The sequence below is a fragment of the Chiloscyllium plagiosum genome, unplaced genomic scaffold, assembly GCF_037043375.1.
Source record: "Chiloscyllium plagiosum isolate Xiang-an unplaced genomic scaffold, Cpla_swu_hap1 HiC_scaffold_11, whole genome shotgun sequence".
Lineage (NCBI taxonomy): Eukaryota > Metazoa > Chordata > Chondrichthyes > Orectolobiformes > Hemiscylliidae > Chiloscyllium > Chiloscyllium plagiosum.
This window is the reverse complement of record NW_028270149.1, coordinates 46,081,613-46,103,272: the sequence shown is the minus strand read 5'-3', so window position 1 is coordinate 46,103,272 and position 21,660 is coordinate 46,081,613. Positions and strand designations below refer to the sequence as shown.

Sequence of the window (21,660 nt, the reverse complement as noted above, 5' to 3'; positions counted from 1 at the left end):
CATATTTCAATTAAAATACAGCCTAGTCAAAACTAAGGAGCCAAAATGAGGTCTTTTTGAATAAGAGGCATTTTATTAATTATTCAACCTAAGCACAATAATGAAGTGCAATATCAAATACACATAGGTGTAAACCCTATAAGGAGGAGGTCTGGTACAAAAGGAAGGTCTGGATTAAAAAATCCTTGAGGCTTCTAGCCTGAGGCCACAGTTGTTAAATTGAAATCTTGTATCTGCAGTAGCGGCAAAATTTGTAAATATCCTTGAAATATTAGTGAATATATGTTTTTCTACTTTGTCTTATCACCAAGTTTATTTTGCTATGCTGAGGAAGCAGGGAGGGCAAAAGAGAAAGATATGAAAATATTCTGCTCAAAAACTCTTTTCCTGAAATACAGTCCACCTATGTATTCCCATATGCGACTTCATCATTTTTACAAACTGGATAATCTGCAGATGACTTTCATCTAATATGTGAAACTTGCAGAAAAGTGTGACTCATAAATAGAAGGCAAGAGTTTCTTCACACCTGGCTGAGTTTTGCTATCTTTTGATAAAATGCTAACTTTGACTCAGGTTGTGTTTGTTTATCCTACATTAGTTTAATTACTTTGGTTCTACCTGGTTAAGTGATCATTATGGCCACCCTAAGTGTTTTCTCCTTTTTTACAAACTGTTTTAGTTCCTGAAAGGTATTAAGCTGAGGCAGAGTTCCAAACTGCATGCTCATACATGCTGCCCACTGAAGAGAAAAAAAACACAATGCATGCAGCAAGAACTCAGACTACAATAGGATACTAGATTAACAATGTAATCTGCAAAACAATGACACTAAGAATCACATCTAACTGCCCTTCACTATCAGTTTTGAAGCTGCAAATCTACCTTTGGCACTAAGGTAAATGATACAATGAAAAGTTCACTACTTTCTAGTGAACTAATTCACTAAATCTTCTATCCATGCAGTTCATGCAATTTCCATACAAATAGATCCCTACTACAATTTAATGTGCCAGATAGCAAATTAGTATTGTGTGCTTTTTAGATGTGCATCTAATATATTGATGGAGAAAACTTGACCAGTCAAACATTGCTAATAGCATAGAGAACTTCTTGCCAAAGCTAAATTTAGGAATATTTTATTAAAATATATTTCAAATATATTGCAAATATAAACATCCACTCATCCCAATCCAACTTCCAAACGCCCCAATATGTCAAATCTATTCTTCTAGAGAAACAACCAGACCATCCTGCCATCAAAGCTAACTGTGAAATCCTATGTCTTGGCCTCACTGTCTTTCATTCCAGCTGTCTAAGAATATGAGTTAATCACACTCAGCAGGCACGGTCTGATGACATCTATAGCTCCCTTGGTTTCTGAATTACAAATTCAGCCCCGTCCTGGCCTCACGGAACCTTCTATGTAACTTATTCCAGCTGCTCACTTCTTTGTCGATAAGTAATCATTGACATCAGAGGTTCACCCTTTGAAAGCTGAACACATGCTGATATTTCTCACTATCCAGACATGCCTGAAAATATTATTTTGGATTATTTCTTTTTTATTGTTAAGTTTATAAAATGCCTCCACAAGATCTCCACTGCGGATCTATTCTTGAGAACTTAAAGTTTTAACTGTTTATCATAACTCAGAGCTGTTCACTTTGACATGAATTAGTTTTGTTACTCTCTTCTGAACTATATCTAGAACCTGGTTAGTTTCTACATGTTGCAGTGATAAACACTGTTCACAGAAGTCCAGAAATAGCCTTACCTGCATGGCAACTGGTGGAATTCAAATTCAATTAATAAAATTAGGAATTGAAAGTACAGAGGGTCCCGAAACCTCTGACTTATGAAGGCTCATTCTTACAAAGGTGATGTCATACAGAGGTGCAATTTTAAAGACCCGACATACAAAGATTTCCTGTACTTATGAATGGCTCCTTTACGTTGTTCTGCATTGTGTTCTAACTTGCATACAAATCAACTTGCAAATGAATCCAGAGAGGAAACTGTTCGGAACCAGGAAACTGCCTGTAAGTCTTAGCAATAGTGATCATAAAATAACTGATTGTTGTGAAGGTCCTTCTGGTTCACTGATATCCTTATGGAAAGAAAATCTGCCATCCATGCCTGATCTGGCCCATAGCAATGTGGTTGACTCTTAACTGTTCTTTGAAATGGCTGAGCATGCTACTTATTTTAAAAGCAATTAGAGATAACCAACAAATGCAGCCTTGCTCGTGATGTCCATAAGTAAATAAAGGAGAAAAAGTGATATGTAGCTTCAGATTCACTTTATTTTGAAGTTAGCTCTAGTGTTCTATTTGTTTTGCTAATTGTTATCTCCTGCTGGGGTCTGGTAAGCAATGTCAACTGACATTTGTAGGTCTCTTTCAAATTTCAATATAGCAGGTTCAAACTGAACCAAGGTGCAAACTCGTCAAACTCTTTTTGTAATATCTTTATTGTTACCAAAAATGATTCTGAGCATCAAGGATTAAATAGCAAGAATGACAAGCAGGAGACTGGGAGAAGATGGAGAAGTCAACGTTTCAGATGTAACCCTTCTTCAGGACTGGGGTGGGTGTAAGGGCAGCTGCAGATAATAGGGGCCTGGGTGGGGGAGGGTATAGATGGGGAAAGGGGTGGAGTGATGATGTAGTGATAGGTGAACACAGGTAGAGAGGGCAACCCCTTGGTTGGTCGATGAGAGGAATGAATCTGGTTGGTAGCTGAAAGGAAGGGTCGATCAGAGGAATGGGAGGGTGGGGGAGAGGCTAGAAAGGGAGTCAGGGAATGGGAAGGGATGTTATTTGAAATTGGGAGAACTCAATGTTTAGTCCTCCGGACTGTAGGCCGCACAGGTGGAAGACGATGTGTTGTTCCTCCAATTTGTGGTCTGATTTGCTGTGGCAATGGAAGAGGTCAAGGATGGACAAGAAAGGGAGTGGGAAGGGGAATTGAATGGGTGTTGACTGGAAGCTCAGGTAGGCCCCTGCAGGCCTGGCTGAGATGCTTAGTGAAACATGCCCTTAGTTTACATTTGGTCTCACCAAGTAGAGAAAACCACATCAGGAGCACCAAATAAAGTAAACTAGATTGGAAGAGAGGCAGTTGAACCTCTGTCTCACCTGGAAGGACTGTTTGCGGCCCTGGATGGAGATGAGGGGAATGATGTGTTGGCAGGCTTTGCATCTTTTACAGTTGCAGTGAAAGGTACCTGGGGTTCGGGTGTGTTGGTGGGGAGAGTGGCGTGAACCAAGGATTGATGAAGGGAATTGTCCTTATGGAAGCAGAGAGGGGTGGGGAGGGGAACATATTTTTAGTGGTGGGGTCTAACTGGAGTTGGTGGAAGTGTTTGAGGATGATACATGAGTTGCGGAGATTGTTGGGGTGGTAGGTGAGGACAAGGAGGACTCTGCCTTTATTGCGTTTGGAGAGGGGGTGGTTTAAAGCAGTGGAGTAGGGAATGCAGGAGGTGCAGTGGAGGGCTGCCCGGAAGGGGGAGAAAGCACATTGTTTAAAGTAGGTGGATATCTGGGATACTTGGGAGTGGAATGTCTCCTTGTCCGAGCAGATGCGGTGGAGGTGGAGGAACTGGGAAAACGGGATGGAGCTCTTGCAGGATACTGGGTGGGAGGAGGTGCAGTATGGGTAGTTATGGGAGTCTGTGGGTTTATAGTAAATGTCCATCCGGAAACTGTTGCCGGAGATGGAAATGGAGAGGTCAAGAAAGGGAGGGACACAAACTAAAATGATATTTTCTGGAATTTGGAAGGTTAAGGAGTGACTTAGCCAAGCTTTAAGCTTTTAAAAGGAACAAGTAGGGAAGACAGAAGCATTTTTATTGCTTGGAAAGTTGTGCACTATGGAACACAGTATAGGAGCCAGACTTTTCAGGAGTAAAATTAGGACACATATCTGCACACAAAGTTATGAATTTGAAACTACCTTTCATAAACGACAATTGATACTAGATTGATTGCTCACTTTAAACGTGGGAATGATATTTTGTCATTAGCCAAAAGTATTAAGTGATTAAGCAAAGGCATATACATGGAGGCAGAACGCAGATCAACCATGATTTCAAGAAATGGTAGAACAGGTTTGAGAGGCTTTGTAAAAATTTATTTAAGTGATGTGGTGATCACTGATTAGATACACATTTATTGCCTATCATTCAATTCTTTGTTTTTATACAATTTAATGAGGCAGTTAAGATAAGGTAGCCATTGACTGGCATTTGACTTGAGGGTGACATCTATTCAAGTTGAGGTTTCGGTCATGGGTCATCATGTGACTATACACGACAATTCGCAATTGCCATTTTTTTTTTAGCACAATTTTACTGCTCAATTTCCAAGAGGCAATGGGATCCAGAATTTGGGATTTACTTCTTTATTTCTTTTTCTGCTGTTGTTCTGTCTCATAACTGAAGTATTGGGTCTTATGTGTGACAATTTTGCCTTATGTCTTGATGTATAATTTTATCACCAAACCTAAAAAATTCACAGAAGAGTAACAAGAATGGTACCAATCCCTCAGAAGTGAGTGATGAAGAAAGACTAAATGACTTGAAGTTATTTTAAGCAATGAAGCGTGACAGAGCATTCATAATGCATAATGACTAACAACTTGGATCTTCGGAAGAGAACTACAAATTTTAGAAGTCTTGTGCAAGATTAACAATTAAAAGATGTATTTGCCTCATAATATGTGGATATATGAAGCAAATCATCAAAAAAAGATACTAATTCTGATTTAGGGAATTCATAGTTTAATGTATATATTAAGTGAGAAAAATAGTTGATGTGTGATTAGAACTGGCAAGCAACTTTGCTAGGGTCAATGCAAATAAAGCAGAAAGTATGGACATACTCAAAAGAGGGCAAGTTGAATAAATAGTTTATGTGGAAGCAGAATGTTGACAAGTTCAAGAAGGCAGTAGACAGATTCTTAGTGAAAGGAAGATTGAGGATTGCAAGAGATGAGGATAAATTTTGCAAGAAACCTTGCAGGGACATTTGCATCAGCTATGCATAGCTGAAAATTATGTAAATTTTCCTCCATGTTGTATCAGAAAATAATAACATTACACCTGCGCCTTTTTATATACACTGTATGTGAGATCCTACCAGTGGAATGGGTATTCATAACATTTGTATATAGGACCTTCTGAACTATGGGACTACTAGCCACTGTGACCTTTCTAATCCTAAACATTTCTAGTTTATTTAATACATTGCAGCTTGATGACACCTGAAAGTGACAGCAACATTTTCTAGATACTCTGCCAGTTGTATTTCTTAACTTATTTCAAGTCTTGATTTTGTGTTTAATTCACAGATTCTGCCAGCAGATGGTTCTAAAGGGCAATAGCCACAAGCAACATTACCAGTGAATTGCTAGCTGTGAATGGAAGTTTTCTAGTTTTCCACAGGGCCAACTTGCAAAGTTAGGGCTACAATTGATTTGCACCAAGCAGTCACATGTGGACAGTATGCATGAAGCATGCTGGCATCTCTCTCATTTTAAAGGAAAACTGTCAATGTTACTCTTCTTTTTACGTAAGTGCCTCACAGTGGATATTTCTCAATAATAGTCTGAAACACATTCTTAATTTACGCATATAGTTGCTACAAAGTCACATTAACGATTAAAATCAATACAACATTCCATATAACTTAGACTGTCCTGCTTTATCACTAAATCTCAGTTGGCACATTGGTATTTTTCATTTCAATACTTTTGCTATAGCTAAAATATAGATCATTGAATAAGGATTAGGATTGGTCAATATTGACCAGCAATGTGGACTATAAATCACATGTGCCTCCTGGTTTTCTAAATCAATGCTATAATAACATGACTTTTTTAAACAGGTTTTTTTGCTTATAAAGTAACAATTTAATTGCAATCAGCTAAGCAATTATGTAACACTTTCTGAATAGTATGATGTATCAAGATTCAATTGAACAAGATCTTAATAAAAACATTGATGGTAAACCTAAAATCCTCCTGTAAATCAGAACCAAACTGAGGTTTCCTGACAACATAGTGTCATACGTATATCTCAGCCAGATTTTCCAGTTTTGAGTCCACGCGATGACTTGTAGGCTATGGAAGGTGTATGTGTGATATAGCCAAGCAGGTTGATATTACCACAAAAATCCTTCCATTACATCTGCTGGCAAGTGATATGAGCAGGAGTGTTTCCTGGTCAGCAAACCATTGCAGCACTTTGCCCATTGACTAATGAGAAAAAAGATATAGTGGGCCAGATTAAATTTAAATTTAAAGAATTAAATTTGTTGTTAACAACTGAAAGCTGAAAATTATATGGAATAATCTGCCAGTAGAATATTGTGGGCAAAAAACATAAAATGCTCAAAACCATGTTGGTTGCAAAAAAGTATTAAAGATACTGGAGCATTAAGCTTCAATGAACCCAGTGACCTTTTCTGGTCCTTGATGAATCATATGTCCTTCTGCAAAGTCACTTAAACCTTGCCCACCATCTTAGGTAAGATGAAGAGGGTAAAGATCCAGAATAATGTTTACACTGGTCAAACAAGTGCCATTAACACAATCTTTTACTGCAGTAATGTAATAGCTTTGTTCCTCATAAGAAATCCAGATTTAGACTTGTACCAAAAAGACATGTTACGAAGATTTTATCACTTGCATCTGGGCTTCATTGAACCTAGATCCAATTGGTAAAAGAACAATATCTTATCACTGTACTGCCACGTCCCATGTTACTCTCCAAAATTTGATTATAACACATGCATAAAAGAAAATGTGACACTGACCTCCGGACAGGATGTATGGATGGGTGATACATAGCTACAAATATTCTCAACTTCAACTATATTTGTCTCCTTTATCTGTATGAGTTTGGGAATATCTTCACTGTGAATCTGGTTAGGAGGATGATGGTTGATGATGTCACCATCATTGTAGATACATCTCTATATAAAAATATGAACACATAGGTGTTAATTAGATTTTGTAAATATAAAAACCTTAACAGTTCTAGATATAGGCCCACAATATTTCAAACAAAATAAAATTAGGCTTTAAGCCAAACAATTAATAATTTTATATTTTTATAATTATAAGTTGGTTTCTTCATGAAGCTAAATGTAGAAAATTCTCATTGAATTTAAATTAGCCAGTTAAAAAGTAGCCCTACAGGAAGTGATGTTTTCTACATCATGACTGCTGATTTTCTATAATCTCTTGTCCTAAACATTAGAAATGCGTCACAAACAATGGCAATGGCCGTAGGCCTGAGGTGTGTCAGCTGGAGATTCAGTACGTGGAGCAGCTGGGGGCCTGGAGCAGCATCGGCTGGAAGTCCGGTGCGGGGAGGCGACTGTGGATCTGAGCCCAATGTAGTTAGAACGAGCCCAAAGTGTCAGTGAGGGAGGACCCCTGGCATCTGCAGCATCGAGAGCAGGAGTCCCAAGGTGTCCCAGACAGCGGGCCAAAGCAGAGAAGACCTTGCAGGGAGTGCATTTAAGAAATATTGTTGAACTTATAGCTTTAGTCCTTTATTTTTCCACTTAATTGTAGGAAGGACTGTAATGTTAACTTTTAACTTTATTTCTTTATTTTTCTACCTATACTAAGAACAATGGTAATGCTTTTCTTTGAATTTTGTTTCTCTATGTTACTACTTGTACCTAAGTTTTGCATCTTGGTATCTTCGTACCGAAGATGGCACCGTGTGTGGCAACATTGTACACTTTTCTCTGTACTCCTGTTCTTCTGTACTTGAGTACACACGACAATAAAGCTTAAATGAAATCAAATGGTTTCATTAGATTATTGTCTATTGGGAGTTTGGATATAAGGATAGAACCTCGTAGAAAGAGCCAAACACCATCATAATTTTTGATGAAACTAAGTTCAACAGGAGAGAAGAGACTTTTTTGCATGAAGTATTATTCTGTCAAAGTTAAAAATCACACAACACCAGGCTATAGTCCAAGAGGTTTATTTGGAAGTACTTGCTTTCGGAGCACTGCTCCTTCATCAGGTAGCTGTGATATTCTGTTCAAGGCAAAGCCTCCCTTGAATTGGTCAGGATATTCAGTGCTAAGCCCAAATATAATGATGTGGAACTGAATTACCTAATCAAATCAAGCAAGGTATGAGTCTGCCACATAGAAACATAGAAAATAGGAGCAAGGCATAGGCTATGTGGCCCTTTGAGCCTGCTCCATCATTCAATATAATCATGGCCGCTCATCCATCTCAGTACCTAGTTCCCATTTTTGCTCCATACCCTTGCATCTATTTAGCACTAAGAACCATATCTAACTACTCCTTGTAAACATTCAATGTTTTGGCCTCAACCACATTCTGTAATAGAAAATTCCACTCTCTGAGCAAAGAAATTCCTTCTCATCTGAATCTTAAATGGCCGACCCCATTTTCTTCTGAGGTGATCCCTGGTTTTGACTCTCTCATCATCAGGAACAGCCTTCCTCCATTTATCTTGTCTAGTCCAGTTAGAATTTCACAGGTTTCTGAGATCTCCCTCAATCTTCAAAACTCAAGTGAATAACAAGGAACCTTGATTATCCAAAAATCAATTATCTGAATACCAGATTATCCAAAGGGGATCTCAAGATCCTGATAGAAACATAATGTCAAAGAGCTGTTTCAACCCTGATCGCGTCTTTTGTTTACAGGTACAATGATTAAAAACTAACTCGACTCACTGAAATGCTGCCAAGAACAGTCCTGGACATCAATGGAAGCCCAGGCACTGTGTCGAAATGACTGACCTCCTGTCCTCCCCTTCTTTCTCCCCCCACATTTCCCTGGAGTTCTACACATGGGTGAACCCTAAACCCCCCCTTCCCCAGATAATCTGTCCAACATTGTCCCATACAGGGCAGAGGTGGAACCTGTCAAACAGGTGTGTGTGTGTGTGTGTGAGAGAGTGAATGAGCACGCATGTGTGCACTATTTGGAGACTTACCCCACAAAGGCAGCAGCAGTCTTACTGTTGGTGTACAATCCGGCTGCCCCGGGGTGGGGGGGCAGGGGGAAGAGGGTGCGGACGGGTGTTCGGATGGTGGGTGAGGATGGACGGTGTGGCAATGTTGGACGGGGTTGGGGTGGGCGTGGTGAGATTGGATGGGCAGGATGGGAGCAGACGGGGTTGGGGCGTGCGAGGTGAGGGGTGGGAGTGGACAGGTTGGGTTCGGGTGGGGGCCGGGTGTGAGCAGACGGGGTTGGGAGCAGGCAGAGTTGGGGAGTGCGCGGTGGGTGGGGTCTCAAGCACCGTGTGCTTTTGTCTAGTGTCCTGAAAGGGGAGCAGACTTCACAGAAAATTCTGAACCCCAGAGGAAATCAATTATCCGAACAATCAATTATCTGAACGAAATAGTGCCCGCCCATCTCATTCAGATAATCAAGGTTCCTCTGTATAGTCCTAATCAAACCAATCTCTCTTCATACATTGGTCCTGCCATCCCAGGAATCAGACTGGTAAGCCTTTGTTACACTCTCTCAATAGCCAGAAAATCTTCCTTCAGATAAGGAAACCATAACTGCACACTATACTCCAGGAGGTATGCTCTCACCAAGACCATACACAATTGTAGCAAGATATTCTTGCTCCTGTACTCAAATCCTCTTGTCATCAAGTCCAACACACCATTTGCCTTCTTCATCACCCGCTGCACCTGCATGCTTACTTTCAGTGACTGGTGTACAAGAAGACCCGGGTGTTATTGCATCTGTTTATTTCACAATCTAGCACCATTCAGACAATAATCTACCTTCCTGTTTTTGCCAGTAAAGTGGATACCTTGGTTGAATGCTGCATTAATGACAAGAGCTGTCACTCTTATCTCTGGAATTCAGCACATTTGTCCATGTTTGAACCAAGGCTGTAACGAGGTCAGGAGCTGAGTGGCCCTAGCGGAATCCAAACTGGGTATCTCTGAGCAGGCTATTGATGAGCAGGTGCTGCTTAATAGCATTCTTGATGCACCTGCTAAAAGCCTCTTCTCTTTCTTATTCAGTCCTGAATATTCCTAGATAAATAGGTCACCCAAAAAGGAATATGTTGTGCCTGTACTCTCCCCATTTCCTTTTTAAACATCTCAGATTGTTCTGCTATAGAGTTTCCCAGTCTACTTTGGCCAGATATTGTCATATTTCAATAAAATCTGCCTTCCCTCAATCCAAAACCATTTATTGCATATCATCTCTTTGCTCTTCCATAACAAACCTAAAACATACAGTGTAGTGATTGCTATCACTAAAAAGTTCCCCAACTACCACCTTGACCAATTGACCACCATGTAACAATGAACAATAGTTGCTATTTCCAATTACCTCTTCCTCACATTGTATTAAATTCTTTAATTACTCAGCACCAAAGCCCATAAAGTAGCTTAGGTCCAACACTGTGCCAATCCCTATTGGACCTTTTACGTGTTGACTGAAAAACATCTGAATACATATCAAAAAATCTGCCCCCTAAAGCCTTTACATGATGACTATCCCAATTAACATTCAGGAAGTTAAAATCATTGAATATAATTACCCTATTATTATTACATACCTAAGCGAATTGTCTACATATCTGCTCCTCTATTGTCTAGTGACTGTGTAGGGACTTATAATATACTGCCAGCAATGTGCTAGTCCCCTTTTGATTCCTAGCCTCTACTCACAAAGCCTCATTTTGAAAACCCTTTCAAAACATTGTCCCTCCTGACTGCAGTAACAGACTCCTTAACTAATAATGCAATACTATCCTCCACTGAAGATCCTTTTCCCCAGAATATCGAGCTGCCAGTCCTGCCTCTACCTCAACTATGTCTCTGTAATGACAACAATATCACAATTCCATGCATCTCATCTTAACTCATCTGTCTTACCGATAATACTCCTGATATTAAAGTAGAGGTCACCCAGCTTCACCTCACTCCCTTGAATTGTTAGATGGCTGAACTCTTTCTGTCCTGGTTCCTTTACTATATTATGCTGAGTCATGTTTTCTGCAAACCTGGCAATATTACATTTAGAGCTGAAAATGTGTTGCTGGAAAAGCGCAGCAGGTCAGGCAGCATCCAAGGAACAGGAGAATCGACATTTCGGGCAAGAGCCCTTCTTCAGGAATGAGGCCCTCATTCCTGAAGAAGGGCTCATGCCCGAAACGCCGATTCTCCTGCTCCTTGGATGCTGCCTGACCTGCTGCGCTTTTCCAGCAACACATTTTCAACTCTGCTCTCCAGCATCTGCAGTCCTCACTTTCTCCTCCAATATTACATTTAGTTCCCTCATCTAAATCATTAATACATGTAATAAATAGCTGGGGTCCAATCATTGATCCTTTGCTTCCCCATTAATTACACCATGTAACAATGAACAATAGTTGCTATTTGCAATCACCTCTTCCTCACATTGTATTAAATTATTTAATTACTCAGCACCAAAGCCCATAAGGTAGCTTAGTGTCATTGAAATTTTCAACCCTTACCTGGAAGTTCTAAATCTGTTCTGGATTTCCTCATCAAAGGAAAGAGGAGAAATATACAGAAGCTATCAAACTTTCCATCACCTCAATTAGATTATCCCTCAATCTTACATAAATCTTAAAGTGAATACAAGCTGTCCTTGTAGTTTAATCCCACAAGCCCTGATATCATTATTATCATGAAAGAAATAATGTTAGACAAACTAAAGGGGCTAAAGGCAGTTAGGTGCCCATCCCCAATGGCTTACATCCTTAGGTCCTAAAAGAAATAACTAAAGAGATATATTACTTGTAACTTTCCCAAAATCCTTGGATTCTGGAGAAGTACCAAAGGATTTGAAGAACTGCCAATGTGGTACCCACATTCAAAAAGGCAGGGAGCCAAAAAGCAGGTAACTTTTGGCTTTTTAGCCTAACATCTATTATTTAAAAAGTATTAGAATCAATCATTAAGGAGGTAATAACAGAATATTTAGAAAATTAAAATCTAATTGAGCAGATTCAGCATGGCTTCATGAAAGGGAAATTATGTCTGATTAATTTATTCAAGTTTTTCAGGAAGTCACAACCATAGTGGGTAGAGGGGAACCAGTAGGTGTGCTGTATTTGGACTTCCAGAAGACATTTGACAAGGTATGTTACAAAAAGTTACATCATAAGAACCCACAGTATTAGAGGCAGTATATTGGCATAGATATAGAATTCACTAATGAGCAGAGAAGAGCAAGTAAGGATAAGGAATTCTTTCTCAGGTTGGCAACCTGTAACCAGTGGGGTTCCACAGGATTCAGTTCTGACACTGCAACTGTTTACAATATATATTAATGACTTGGAAAAAAGAGGTAAATGTACTGTAGGCAAATTTGCAGACATTTAAAAATTAGGTGGAAAGGCAGATTACAAGAGAGATACAAAGAGTATACAGAGACACACTGAGAAGTTAAATGGGCAAAAAGTTGGACAATAATATGGGAAAATGTAAAACTGTTCATTTTGGAAGTGAAAACAAAAAAAATGTTATAATTAAATGGAGAAAAACTGCAGAGAACTGCTAGACAAGGGGACTTCAGACACTTGTGCACAAAACTCAGAAAGCTGGCACACAGGTGCAGCACATAATCAGGAAGGCTAATGGAAGTTGGCCCTTATTTCAAGGGGGGTTGGAGAATAAAAATAGGGAAGTCTTACTGCTATTGTACGGTGCTGGTGAGACCACATCTGGAGTATTGTGAGCAGTTTTGGTCCCCTTATTTAAGAAAAGATATTATTTCATTGGAGGAAGTTCAGAGAAGGTTCACTAGGATGATCCCTAATATGGAGAACTGTGTTATGAACACTGGTTGGAACTCTACTCATTGGAATTTAGAAGAATGAAAGGTGATCTCACTGAAACATATAGGATTACTAAAGGGTTTGATAAGGTAAGTACTGAGAGGATTTTCCCCTCATGGGATAGTCTAAGAGCACAGACATAGTCTCTGAAATAAGGGTACCAATTAAAATCTGAGATGAGGAGGAATTTCGTCTCAGAGATTTGTGAGACTTTGGAATTCTTTTCCACAGGCAGCTGTACGGTAGTGGAAGTGGGGTGGGGTGAGTCCCATTTAAGGTGAGATAAATAGGGGAATAAGTGTTATGGGAGCATGCAGGTAAGTGGAAGTGAAGAGTGTCAAATCACCCATATTCCTATTGAATGGCACAGTGGCCTTACTACTGCTCCTATCTCTTATGGTCATATGGTCTTATCATTCTGCGAATCTCCAGTCCAAGGCCTTTTTGAGATGTGCCACCTAAACTAACTGTAAAATAGTATTAACCAGAGCTTTATAGAATCATAGCATTAATTTTCACTGCTTTGGAATCCAGCTGTACTCTTCTATAAGCTATCCTCATCTGTTTAAGATGCACGTCGATATTCTATTTGCCTTTGATTTTTTACATGGTATTCAAATCCATTTACTCCGCTGATTTCTTGTCTCTAAAGGACATCATCACTTCTTAGTAAGATCGCAGAAACAGTAGCAGCCACAGCACATGAATCCATGATGTAGAAGCAGTTTGGGTACAGAAATGATAAAGCCAGGAAACCGCTTGTGGGAGTGGTGTGCAAGCCTGAACAGTAACTACACAGAAGGAAGGAAGACGAAGGAAGACATAATGGAAGCTTGTCAGGAAGGTAGGATGATAATCATGGAGGGCTTCAATCTACATATAGAATGGAAAAATCATATGTCCAAACATAACCTATCTAAAGATTTTATAGAATGTTTCAGGATAATTTTACTTAGAAAAGCATGTACTCGAGTTAACAAGAGAGCAGGCTATACTAGACCTGGTATTGTGCAAAGAGATAGGATTGTTTTTGGACAGTGGACTCATAAATTGAAAAAGATACTGTTTTAAACCAAGGAAACTGTGGAAGACAATGTTGCAGTTTTAAAACAAAATGCTTCTGGACCTCATTGTGTGTTATACCTACAAATTTGCCTTTTTCACGCAGTGGGAAAGAATGCTAGACATCTCAGTTCCATGGATGTGTGTTTAGGGCTGGTTTGCTCAGTGACAGTCATTGTTTTTTTTTTAATCAGCATGGCTTAACATGGTAACAACTCCTTAGTGAGTCCTGGGCAAGTGGCTACAGCCTTGTAAGTGGATAATAGAGCAGAGAAACATGTAGACTGCAAAGAGAAAGCTCCTAAGTCTGCTTCTTCCTTCCCTACCCACAATATTTCTGTTTCATCTTCCATTTTTGTGTCTGTAAGTGTTTATGAATTTTTAAAAGGGGTAGAGGTTAAGGTTATAGAATTATAATTTGGAGATGCCGGTGTTGGACTGGGGTGTATAAAGTTAAAAATCACACAACACCTGGTTATAGTCCAACAGGTTTATTTGGAAGCATTGGTTCTGAAAGCTATGGAATTCTAAGTTAGCAATTCATGTTTCTTACTTGCCATTGGATAAAAACCAATGATTACAATAAAAATGATTTCCTTGTTAATGACAAAATCTGGTGTTCCTATTTTTTTAACCTGAATTGGGCAGTGAGATAAAGTGCATTTTCTCCTACATGCATGGGGACTGGTGGATTTGTTTTATTCATCTTGGATAAAGGATCCTTGCTAGGCCATCGTCTTTTAGGCATACTTAATTACTCTGGAGAAACCAGTAGTGATCCACCTTCTCGAATGCTCTGCAGTTTTATGTAGGCAAAAGTGTGGACTGCAGATGCTGGAAACCAGAGTTTAGATCAGAGTGGTGCTGGAAAAGCACAGCAGGTCAGGCAGCATCTGAGGAGCAGAAAAATCGATGTTTCTGGGCTTTTGCCTGAAACGTCGATTTTCCTGCTCCTCAGATGCTCCCTGACCTGCTGTGCTTTTCCAGCACCACTCTGATCTAAAAACTGCAGATCTTATGTAGCAACAGCACAGCACTGATTGTATGGGAGTTCCAGGATTTTGACCCATCAACAATGAATGAACAGTGTTATGGTTCCAAGTCAAGATGGTGTTTGGTCTGGAGGCGAACGTGCAGATGGTGGTATTCCCATGAATCTGCTATTCCCATCCTTCTGGATGATAGAATTGGCAAATTTGGAAAGTGTTGACTAAGGAGCATCCTGGAGTTCTCAAATAAAGTTTTCTTCAATTTTGAATGTGCAATAACACTTACTCCATGGGAGAAGTACTATGATTCAACCTAACATTGACACAGTGCTGACCGATGTACATTTGCAAGACAGAGCCCAATAACATTTAGTGCAGTAAAAATACATCTATCATACGGCACAGCATCAACCTATTGAAACAAGGCACAGATTTACTTTTCAGTTTAAAGCCTAGTAACGAAATAATTGCCATTTTTTGCCTTTTGCAAGAATGATCCCAGTTTCTCCTTTTGTCAATTTCCATTATATAATCCTCCAATAAGCATTAGCAAGTACCGTTGTGGGTTTTTCTCACATTATAAGAATTACTGCTTAGACTGTGAATTCAATTTGAGCAAGAGCTCTTCACTACTGCTTGGTTTAAATCCTTACTCGATAAACTCAATGTTCCCTAAAGTGGGTCAATCCTCTACGCTGATGCGAGATGGTTAAGCCGAGGGAAGGTCCCTCAAAGATGTTTAGATCTGATGCTGGAAATCAAGACTTTTCTCAAATCAAGGAATGAAGTAGGCAATGGGCTGCCTCAGTGTGTGGTTGCTCAACTTCAGGCTCATTACAGATACAACGTCAAAACTGAACGAGCTGAACTTGAACTACAGGGAAAGGACAGAGACTTAGCACATATGATCAACATTGTGAACTAACATAAATTAAAAATGGTCTGTGGTCATTTCATTTCAAGAGTAAAATGTTGCAACACTTCCTACATCTGGAGAAAATCATAGAAAAAAATGTCAAAGACAAAGAAAATGGTTTCACCCAGAACAATTCTGTGCACACCTGATAACTTTAGCAGAGGAATTAAATAGGTGATTTCAGAAATTAAATTTTATGGAACAAATCACATGTTTGTCTCTTTTAAGTAAACATTGGTAGGTTGGCTCCCAAACTCCATCAGGTGTTTGATTTACAAAGCAGTAGGGTTGATATGGAGATAGTTACTACACAAAACGATATTGAGCTGGAAGTCACATCAAGGAACAGTAATTTTTGTTGATTTGTAAACATAGAGAAAAATACCTGGCCCATCATCCTGTGCTTTTAACATGAAAGTCACTCTGGCTCCACATACTTCTGTGAGACATATTCTTCTAAGCTAATCAAGCCCAAGTGTCACCCCTTCCTCCCAAGTAGCCATGTGACAGACTGTGTGTGGCTAACATCTCAAATTACAACCCAGACTTCAAGGCATTGGCAGATAATATGCAGTCACAGGTGTCACACTGAGATGAGATGAGTAACGAGGTTGGTTACTTGCACTTGAATTCAAAAATTAATTTGTTCTTTAAGAGGTTAGGGATAGGAAATCAGAGAAGGAAAGCATGTTCAAGAACTGTTACTTCATGGAACATTGCACTAAGTTGAACCCCAACATGTGAAGACTCCTTTTGCACTCTCGTTTTTCTCTCTTATCATCTCTTTTTAGCTATCTGGAATTCCAATCCCTTTTCAAACTGTAAACCAATGCCAGATTCCTTGGTCTAGGAATGGTGCTGTCACAGATTTAAGAGCCAGTTGGATTCCTAAACTGACTGAGGGGAATATACAGGATTACTCCAGTATGAAACTTGAACTGCTTACATAAAGGTGGATATTTCCCAGAAGTTCAGTGACCTTCTGATCCGTGCAGAGTTTGAAGTGTTTACAGACAATAAACCACTTGATAAATTTCAAATGTGTGCCAAGCTTGGAACAACAAAGACACAGTGTGTTGCTGAACTTGCTCAGTTTCAATTCCAGATCAGGTAGTCGTCACGCAAAAGTCACAGAATCACAGAGTGCTACATTATAGGAGGCCATTCAGTCCATTGTCTCTACACCAGTTATCTGAACATTTTAACTTAGTGCCAATCTCCTGTCTTTTCCTTATGAACTGCACATTGTTACTCTTTAAATAATCATCCACTATCATCCAGAATAACTCAGTTGACCTTGCCTCCATCATACATCCAAGCAGTGCATTCCAGAGTAATGCAAATGCTGATGCTTTGGTCAGAAGACTGACCACAAGATAGTACATACCCCTCTCCATTTGGAAGTATTGTGACTGATATTACATCTGCATTCCAAATCAAAGGAGTTAAAATAGGCACGGAAGCTTTTGAGGTTTTGGATGAGGATCAGGGAGGAGGAGGGCATTCTCTATTGGCTAGTTAATGATAAGAGAGAGAGGTGATGCAACTCATCCTACCTAACTGCCTCAAGTGGTAAAAACAGCTCATATCAAATAGGGCATCAAGCAAAGGAAGAAGTGACAGCTGAACAGACAGTAGTGTTACAGTCCCAGAACAGCTCGTGTTGACAACGATCAAAATTGCATTACGTTTACTTTGGCCAAAATACAAAAGTGTCTTGCCCTGCAGCATGAGCACTGGTTGCCAGGCGGTCTCAACAATAGGGAGACAGTCACTGTGTGATAGATAGTAACAGAAACCAATGAAACCAGCAAGAAGAGAAGAAGAAACATTTCTAAGAGTAATACTATGGGAAAGTCGTGGAAGTTCTCTTTCTCACGAATATCCAGACTTTATTTCGTACTAAACAGTAAGGTTAAAGTAAGTTAAGTAATTAAAGTTACAGTGAGTAACATTAAATATAAAAGTATAAATTGAGGTCTGACAGGGCAACTCAGCCAAGTGGAATGCCTGTCCTGTGGCATATGGGTAGTCATGGAGAATTCTTGTGAACTAGAGAAGCCAATATTAAGGAAGTGTCACCAGCTGCACAAGCTTTAGCTCCAGGTTTCAGAGCACCAGAAATAGCTAGTGTTGCTGACAGGCATGGGTGAAGTAGAGAACTATATAGATAGCACATACAGAGAGGTGGTCACACTAAATAGTCACAGAATCATAGAGATGTACAGCACAGAAATAGACCTTTTGGTCCAACTCGTCCACGACGACCAGATATCCCAACTCAATCTAGTCCCACCTGCCAGCACCTGGCCCATATCCCTCCAAACTCTTCCTATTCATATATCCATCTAGATGCCTTTTAAATGTTGCAATGGTACTGGCCTCCATTACTTCCTCATTCCATACACGTACCACCCTCTGCGTGAAAATAGTTGCTTAGGTCTCTTTTATATCTTTCCCCTCTCACCCTAAACTATGCCCTCTAGTTCTGGACTCCCTGACCCCAGGGAAAACACTTTGTCTATTTGTCCTATCCATGCCCCCCATGATTTCATAAACCTCTAAGGTCACCCCTCAGCCTCTGACAGTCCCAGCCTATTCAACCTCTCCCCATAGCTCAAAACCTCCAATCCTGGCAACCCTTTCAAGTTTCACAACATCTTTCTGATAGGAAGGAAATCAGAATTGCATGCAGTATTCCAACAGTGGCCTAACCAATGTCCTATACAGCTGCAACATGACCTCCCAACTCCTGTACTCAGTACTCTGACCAATAAAGAAAAACATACCAAACACCTTCTTCACTATCCTATCTACCTGCGACTCCATTTTCAAGGAGCTATGAATCTGCACTCCAAGGTCTCTTTGTTCAGCAACACTCCCTACGAAATTACCATTAAGTGTACAAGTCCTGCTAAGATTTGCTTTCCCTAAACTAAACTCCATCTGCCACTTCTCAGCCCATTGACCCATCTGGTCCAGATCCTGTTGTAATCTGAGGTAACCTTCTTCGCTGTCCACTACAACTCCAAATTTGGTATCATCTGCAAATTTACTAACTGTACCTCTTATGCTCGCATCCAAATCATTTATATAAATGATGAAAAGTAGTGGACCCAGCACCGATCCTTGTGGCACTCCACTGGTCACAGACCTCTGGTCTGAAAAATAACCCTCCACCACCATCCTCTGTCTTCTACCTTTGAGCCAGTTCTGTATCTAAATAGTTCTCCCTGCATTCCATGAGATCTGACCTTGCTCACCAGTCTCCCAAGGGGAACCTTGTCAACCACCTTACTGAAGTCCATATAGATCACATCTAGTGTTCTGCCCTCATCAATCCTCTTTGTTACTTCCTCAAAAAACTCAATCAGGTTTGTGAGACATGATTTCCCACGCATAAAGCCATGATAACTATCCCTAATTAGTTCTTGCCTTTCCAAATATATGTACATCCTGTCCCTCAGGATTCCCTCCAAAAACTTGCCCACCGACGTCAGGCTCACTGGTCTATAGTTCCCTGGCTTGTCCTTTTCGTAAACAGTGGCACCATGTTAGCCAACTTCCAGTCTTCTGGCACGTCACCTGTGACTATCGATGATACAAACATCTCAGCAAGGGGCCCAGCAATCACCTTCCTAACTTCCCACAGAGTTCTAGGGTACACCTGATCATGTCCTGGAGATTTATCTACTTCTATGCATTTCAAGACATTCAGCACCTCCTCCTCTGTAATATGAACATTTTTCAAGATTTCATCATCTATTTCCCCACATTCTATATCTCCCATGTCTTTTCCCATAATAATTACTGATGCAAAATACTCGTTTAGTATCTGCCCCATCTCCTGCAGCTCCACACAAAGGCTGCCTTACTGATCTTTGAGGGGCCCTATTCTCTCCCTAGTTACCCTTTTGGATTCTCCTTAACTCTATCTGCCAAAGCTGCCTCATGTCCCCTTTTTGCCCTCCTGATTTCTCTCTTAAGTATATTCCTACTGCCTTTATACTCTTCTAAGGATTCACTTGATCTATCCTGTCTATACCTGGCATATGCTTCCTTCTTTTTCTTAACCAAACCCTCAATTTCTTTAGTCATCCAGCATTCCCAGCCTTCCCTTTCACCCTAGCAGGAATATACTGTCTCTGCACTCTCGTTATCTCGTTTCTGAAGGTTTCCCATTTTCCAGCCGTCCCTTTACCTGCAAACATCTGCGCCATGTTAGGGACAAACAGATGTATAAGAAATGGTGACTACCAAATGTCATGCAGGAGTCCCCAGAATCCCTGCTCATAAATTGTTTTCCATTCTAGACGTCTGTGAGAGCAATGAATCCTTGAAGAAATGCAGCAAGAACCAAGGCTGTGGTACTACAGATAGCCCAGCTGCTCAGGAGTGGATGAAGATAAGTGAAAGGGTAATACTGATAAGTGATTCTTTAGTTAAAGGAACAAATGGCATTTCTATAATCATCAAACCGACAACCTGACCTAGACTTCCCTCATAGATGCGATGGTCATGAAGGCACAACAACATCTCTTCTTCCTCAGGTGGCCCTGAAAATTTAATATGTTCGTTACCAACTTTTAAAGGTGAGCCATTGAAAGCATACTGTCTGGGTGCATAATGGCCTGGTATGGCAACTGCTCTGCTCAGACCATAAGAAACTACAGAAGGTTGTGTGCACAGCCCAGACCATCATGGAAGCCAACCTGCCATTCATGGACTCCATTTACATGTCTTGTCGCTGCAGAAAGGCTGCCAACATCATCAAAGACCCATCCCACCCCAGTAATGCTCTTCTACAACCTCTTCCGTCAGGCAGAAGGTACAGAAGCTTGAACACACGCACCAGCAGGTTCAGGAACAGCTTCTTCCTGGCAATAGACTCTCTTTTAAGGTGAAGGGTGGAAGGTATAGGGGAGATGTCAGGGGTGGGTTCTTTACCCAGAGAGTGGTGGGGGCATGGAATGCGCTGCCCGTGGGAGTGGTCGAATCGGAATCATTGGCGACCTTTAAGCGGCATTTGGATAGGTACATGGATGGGTACTTAATCTAGGTTAGAAGTTCGGCACAACATCGTGGGCCGAAGGGCCTGTTCTGTGCTGTATTGTTCTATGTTCTATGTTCTAATTTCCAATAATGCTGATCTTGCTAATGTTGATCTTGCCTAGTGCACGCCCTGTGTGATGAAACTTGAATGCCTCTATCTAAGTTTTTTTCACTCTATGATCTGCAAGTCCTTGCTTACTATGTACTGCTCATAAACAAAGCTTTTCACTTTACTTAGGTACATGTGACAATAAATAAATAAAATAAAATCACAGTAGAGAAAATCTTGACACATTTTCCTGCATCGCCTATCTGGGGCACTAAAAAAAACACAGCGCTACCTTGACCAAGTTAACCAGCATGCAGTAGGAGTTTAAATGTAATGGATTAAAATGATTAACAACCATAGTCAGAAATCAGAAAACATGGTTACAGATTCAACTACACAAGATAACATAACATAACATAACACAATACTCCGGAAAGGTGATTCAATCAAGAAGTCACTTGACCAAATTATCCACAGAGTTAGTTAGTAAAAAGCATGTGACCAGAAACATGTAAAAGGGCAATTCATTTGCAAATGTGAGATTTTATGTCCAATGAAGTGTCACCCGTGCTCTCAGGGCTTTTCTCATTGTTTCCCTCAAGTGTTTACTGCAAAGACAGAATTTGACCTAATACACAGCTTGGCTTTAACTATGTACTCGCAGAGAAAATTCTGTAAAGTCTTGGCAAGTACTTCCACTGTTGGTAAATGCATATTAGCACGAGTTCATGCATAATGAGGT

At 40.2% G+C, this 21,660-nt stretch overlaps 1 protein-coding gene across 5 annotated transcripts in view; it reads right to left on the bottom strand.

Moving 5' to 3' along the window:
* The window catches only part of dlg3 (discs, large homolog 3 (Drosophila)), a 546,829-nt gene that overhangs the window by 422,427 nt on the left and 102,742 nt on the right, over positions 1-21,660 (bottom strand). For all 5 annotated transcript variants that reach the window (XM_043704756.2, XM_087992017.1, XM_087992016.1 and 2 more), the window contains one exon: positions 6,822-6,980. In XM_043704756.2, coding sequence (XP_043560691.1) covers positions 6,822-6,980 — 159 coding nt within the window. The remainder of the gene's footprint in view (positions 1-6,821; positions 6,981-21,660) is intronic.